This window comes from Neodiprion virginianus, chromosome 1 (genome assembly GCF_021901495.1).
Source record: "Neodiprion virginianus isolate iyNeoVirg1 chromosome 1, iyNeoVirg1.1, whole genome shotgun sequence".
In the NCBI taxonomy this organism is placed as follows: Eukaryota; Metazoa; Arthropoda; class Insecta; order Hymenoptera; family Diprionidae; genus Neodiprion; species Neodiprion virginianus.
In genome coordinates, this window is record NC_060877.1 from 4,174,851 (window position 1) to 4,180,200 (window position 5,350).

The following is a 5,350-nucleotide window of genomic DNA, read 5'->3' on the forward strand; positions in this document are numbered from 1 at the left end:
TACATGTCAAAAATTCTCTTCACTTTCAAGTAGTATCGGAGCAGTATGATGATCTCAAAATTACTGGTACACAGTTTGAGTTAAAAAATAAAATTGCACATAAGATATCTCGTTTATGCAGGTGTCACGATTATGGTACTGGCTATGCTATAAATGACGTCAAAAAATTTATTGATACTAGTAAAGAAGTATCGCATCAATCATAAGTGCAGAGGAATGTTTCCATCTTCTATCACAAAATGGGTATCAATCAATTGTTAACTCATGCACCCGTCCGTCAACCCGGACAAATGTAGGAACATTTATAGGTCAGATCTTCTATAAGGCTAATTTTAAAGTTTCTACTGGGAAACTTGTGGATCCAATTACTGATCATTACCCCACATTGATTTCATTATCAGGACTCAATCTCAGTGGTGTTTCAAAAGATAAATATGGCATTAATGAAAAATAGTTTATTGAGTTGTGCGCAATTGAAAATTGGGATGAAGTGTGTCTCGTACAGTATATAGAAGACGCAATAAAATTATTGATTAATGAAGTTGGAAATATCAATAGATTGGCAATGATATGTAAAAACAAAAAGTAAATACTGAGAAAAAACTGAATTACCCGCTGCGCTAATAAACTCAGTCAAAACCAAAGGTAAATTGTATAAAATTTGTAAAAATAATAGGAATAACTTGGGTAAAAAAACAAAACTATTTCCAATACGAGAAAATCCTTAAGGATCTAATACGCAATGCAAAAAATAGATACGAAACTAATTTGATCAAAGATGACGAATCTAAAAAATTGCGGAGTTTCCTGCAAGATAAAGTAAACACGAATAAAAATTGACATCGAATAAACCATATTGAGGCTAACAATCTTTCAATTAAGAATGACATCAGAAAAGAAAATTTTTTCAACGAGTATTTCAACAATGTAGTTGGCCAACTAAAACGTAATACGGGATCATTACATAATGCACCTCGGATTCCTATTAATCAACATATTATATGTTAGTATGTTCTTATCCTCAACCAGTGAAGCTGAAATTACGGAAATTATTCAAAATCTTGAGTAAGCCAACTTTAGTTACTTTTCTAGATTATTCGAAAACTTTCGATACAGTTGAACATACGATACTCCTGTCAAAACTATACAATATTGGTATGAGAGGAGTCTGTCTTGATCTCATCAAAAACTACCCGAAAGATAGAATTCACGTTGTCAAGGTCAATCGAGTTAAAAGTAATCCTGTAGGAATAAATACTGGTGTTCCACAAGGTTCCATTTTGAGACCACTGTTGTTTATCCTATGCATGAATGACCTGCTAAAACTATATGATGAACTTATAACTTTTGACAACTACTGTGATTGTGTTTCGGATAGTATCGATGTAAGGATAAATGGATCCTCTTTAAAAAGAGTTAACTTCAGTAAGTATTTAGGTGTCACATACGATAGCAACATCAAGTGGGATATTCATGTGAATAATATAGTAAATAAAACTAAGCACTTAACGTACGTGTTTTAGTCTTAGATGCGTATTATCTGAGAAGCTACTCGTGCTATATTACGGTCTTTTTAGCAGCAATAGCGGTGTATGGGATCATTGAATGGGATGGTTTATAATGACTTTTGAACCGCTTTTGAACCGCTGAGATGACTGCAAGAGTAAATATGTGATAATATAGACTTGAGGAGAGATACGGAAATATCCAGCTACCTAAACATACGTTAAATATTGGGTAAAGAAGTTAGGTATACTATGCTAAAAAATACTTTAATACACTTTCTAATCATCTCAAAAATCTCGCCGTTGCTGAAAAGTAACTAAAAAATAAACTGAAGAAACATATCTGCAATATTGTGATATAGTTTACTATAATATATGGAGTGTTAATTTCTGTCTGTGTCTGTATATGATAATTTTGTGGAGTTGAGTAATAGACTAAAAATTTTTTTTTTTTCCTTTGAAATTGAAAATAAAGACTGTATAGTATGTAAACTGGTAATCAACTCTAAAATGTAAAATGCACAAACTCTTAGTATCAAGACCATCCTATGTACGAGCATAACATGCCCCCCATAGGTCCTTCTATGTATACATTTGAAATGTATTGAAGGAAAAGTGGTTCATAAATGTTTAATGTTAAATATTTGAATAGAAGTTTGAAAAGAAAAGAAAAACTTAAAAGTAAAAAAGGGATACTAGATACATTCTTTATCCATTTAAAAAACAAAAGATGATTTCATGCCGTCACACATTCAGTATATTCAGTATACATGTAATTATAATACATTGGAGAATGGGACAGGGTAATATAATGATTAGTCAACATTTGAGGAAATAAACTTAGTTTGTAATTAAAAATGATTCAGCGAAACGTTGTAACCATTAAAAAGATCATTCGCATCATTTACCAAACTATCTATATCAAACTTTCTACAAGGTTCCATATAATTTTATTTCAAATATATGATAAACAAGTGTACTGTTTGTCCGTTTTACTTATTGATTAGTCTTGTTCGATTACGGTGTCTATGACATATTTGGACAATGTTTCAAAGCATATTTACTATGTTTTCCTACTTTTTAGCCACCACCTGCGAGTCGACAAACTCCAGGTAGCTGGTTCCGATCTTGATAAATGCAATTCCAGAACCGATACCAGCGATAGTGTGAAGGGAAGAATTTGGTGGGATGATCGAGCGTAGGATAGACCACACTAGAACTGACCCAAAACTCAGCAGCACAGCTCCAACAGCGCTAGGTCAGAAATGTAAGGTTACGTTCTGAAAAATTCTTATTAAAGGCTGCTGAACTTACCTGTATGCAATTTTGTTTGCTGGTGGAGCATTTTTTAAGTGTTCCCTGGTGTAAATGTAGGATCCGGTGCCTAGAAACGTGCTACCGAGTAGCAGGTTTGTTATATCCGTTGTTGGGAATATTCTGAAATAGAAAACGGTAAAATGGAGTTTGGACTTCTCTAGGTGCAAATCAGTTGAGGTTAGAAAAACAGAACGGGTCGGTAAAAATATCGATCGAACGATGACCGAAACATGTGCGTTTCCGGATTAGGTTATATTTGCAGGAATGATGAAACTCTGCATCAGCCACGGGAATTCGTCGTCACTTTCCGCTGTTCTGTGACGTGGAATCGGTTATTGACAGGCACGTGACTAACGATTAGAAAGCGAATGAAAGTTCAGTAAGACGAATGACACGAAGAGGATTCGAAATTACTGTTTGTCCGGCTCAAGGGGCGCCGTATTACATAATTTGACGCCGGTTATGAGACGCGGCGAGAGCGAAACTGGGCGGAATGAAATTTGACGAGGTCGGGTTTTGTTTTAATTACCTGACGATTAGACGTGGATTCATTACGTTGATTGACAGACCGGTATAAGAAACGGCACCGAGTGCCGGGACGTAGAACTTGGCAAGGCTGCATTTGGTTACCGGCTGTAAACCGAATTTTTCGAGCACCGAACCTTTCGAACTCCCTGTTGCAGCCATTTTGCTGATTCCCGTACAAGATCCCAATGCCTACTAACTGTACTGACTAACTAACCTCGTCGCCTTGCGTCGAATGACGATTGCGCACCGTCCAGAGAACAGACACTGTCCGAAGGCGAGAAACTGGTGTGGCGAACACGATCGAACTATCGGAGAACGCGCCGAGAACTAACAATAAAGTACCGAATTCTTCGGACCGACGATGAGGAGACGATCAGGTCGAAACTGGATGTACAAATGATGTAACATGGAAATTTCAAATGGTACATTTCCTCAGTAGCAGATTCCACGATTCGTGTTGTTCGGTTTTACTTATTTATAAGATGTACGGTACAAGTGGCACAAAATCATCGATGACTAACATGAGGCTCGGCGGCGACTTGAATTAGGTCAATATTCACGACGTGTCCACAGTCGATTTCCGCAAGATCTTGCGCTATCTTTGGTGCTACTTGGACAGAACTCCTATAAAATCGATTAATGAAAAGAGAGAATGTGAGATATACTGCAAATTGTCTCAAGAATAACTGTGTTGAAAAAAGAAGAGTTCACTGTTTGCATTTTTTTCGTGAGTTTGAAGTGAACTCGATGGAATGCGAAAACGATTGTTGCATCATGTCAGTACGTTTTGATTAGTTTTGATGCACGTAGAAATACATGAAATCTCGTACCTGTGCATGATACGATATGTATGCGTTGTATTCTTACTATTGTATGTATACTAGTTTCAAATAAATGAATAAATGTATATCTCCATGTTTTCTTGATATTTTTTCACCTATTCGTCCCACAGTATTTGTAATGTCTATTTCGCAATCCTCCAGGTTCAATTAGCCGTGAAAGGATCATACAACTCGAATCTCAGACTGAACATGTTTACCTCCAAGAAATAGTAAGGCTAACCCCTTTGCATTGTTGGCGAAAATTTTCACGATTTTGAAAAGAGCTGGAATAAATTAATCGTAGCACTATTCCGACGTAATTTGGCGAGAGAAATCGATTGGGCGCAGTCCCAATACGCTGCGATCAACGCATCGAAAGTTACAGCCAAAAAACAAAAACCTGAATTTTCGACATTTTTCAGCAGGTGCTTCTTCCTTCGTCGTTTCTCTTCTGTTGATCCCACGCTCTTTTCGCTGCGTTTTCTGAGTTCCTTGGGGTCCAATTGGTCGGGAAAGAGTCATACGAATCAATTCTGAGACGAAAAATTTTTTGGTCAAAAAAAAAGGAAGGTTAACCCCTTTGTATTTTTGGCGAAAATTTTCGCGATTTCCAAAAGTGCTGGATTAAATTAATTGTGGCACTATTCCGACGTAATTTTGCGAGAGAAATCGATTGGGCGCAGTCCCAATACGCTGCGATCAACGCATCGAAAGTTACAGCCAAAAAACAAAAACCTGAATTTTCGACATTTTTCAGCAGGTGCTTCTTCCTTCGTCGTTTCTCTTCTGTTGATCCCACGCTCTTTTCGCTGCGTTTTCTGAGTTCCTTGGGGTCCAATTGGTCGGGAAAGAGTCATACGAATCAATTCTGAGACGAAAAATTTTTTGGTCAAAAAAAAAGGAAGGTTAACCCCTTTGTATTTTTGGCGAAAATTTTCGCGATTTCCAAAAGTGCTGGATTAAATTAATTGTGGCACTATTCCGACGTAATTTTGCGAGAGAAATCGATTGGGCGCAGTCCCAATACGCTGCGATCAACGCATCGAAAGTTACAGCCAAAAAACAAAAACCTGAATTTTCGACATTTTTCAGCAGGTGCTTCTTCCTTCGTCGTTTCTCTTCTGTTGATCCCACGCTCTTTTCGCTGCGTTTTCTGAGTTCCTTGGGGTCCAATTGGTC

At 37.1% G+C, this 5,350-nt stretch overlaps 1 protein-coding gene across 1 annotated transcript; it reads right to left on the bottom strand.

Annotated features, from left to right (window-relative positions):
- Positions 1-2,236: 2,236 nt before the first annotated feature.
- LOC124296702 (uncharacterized) lies at positions 2,237-3,736 on the bottom strand. The gene is made up of 3 exons (XM_046746973.1): positions 3,352-3,736; positions 2,820-2,942; positions 2,237-2,759 (listed from the first exon to the last, which is right to left on the bottom strand). Exons 1-3 carry the CDS (start codon positions 3,507-3,509, stop codon positions 2,579-2,581), a joined length of 462 nt encoding a protein of 153 aa, XP_046602929.1. The 5' UTR covers positions 3,510-3,736; the 3' UTR covers positions 2,237-2,578.
- Positions 3,737-5,350: the final 1,614 nt, after the last annotated feature.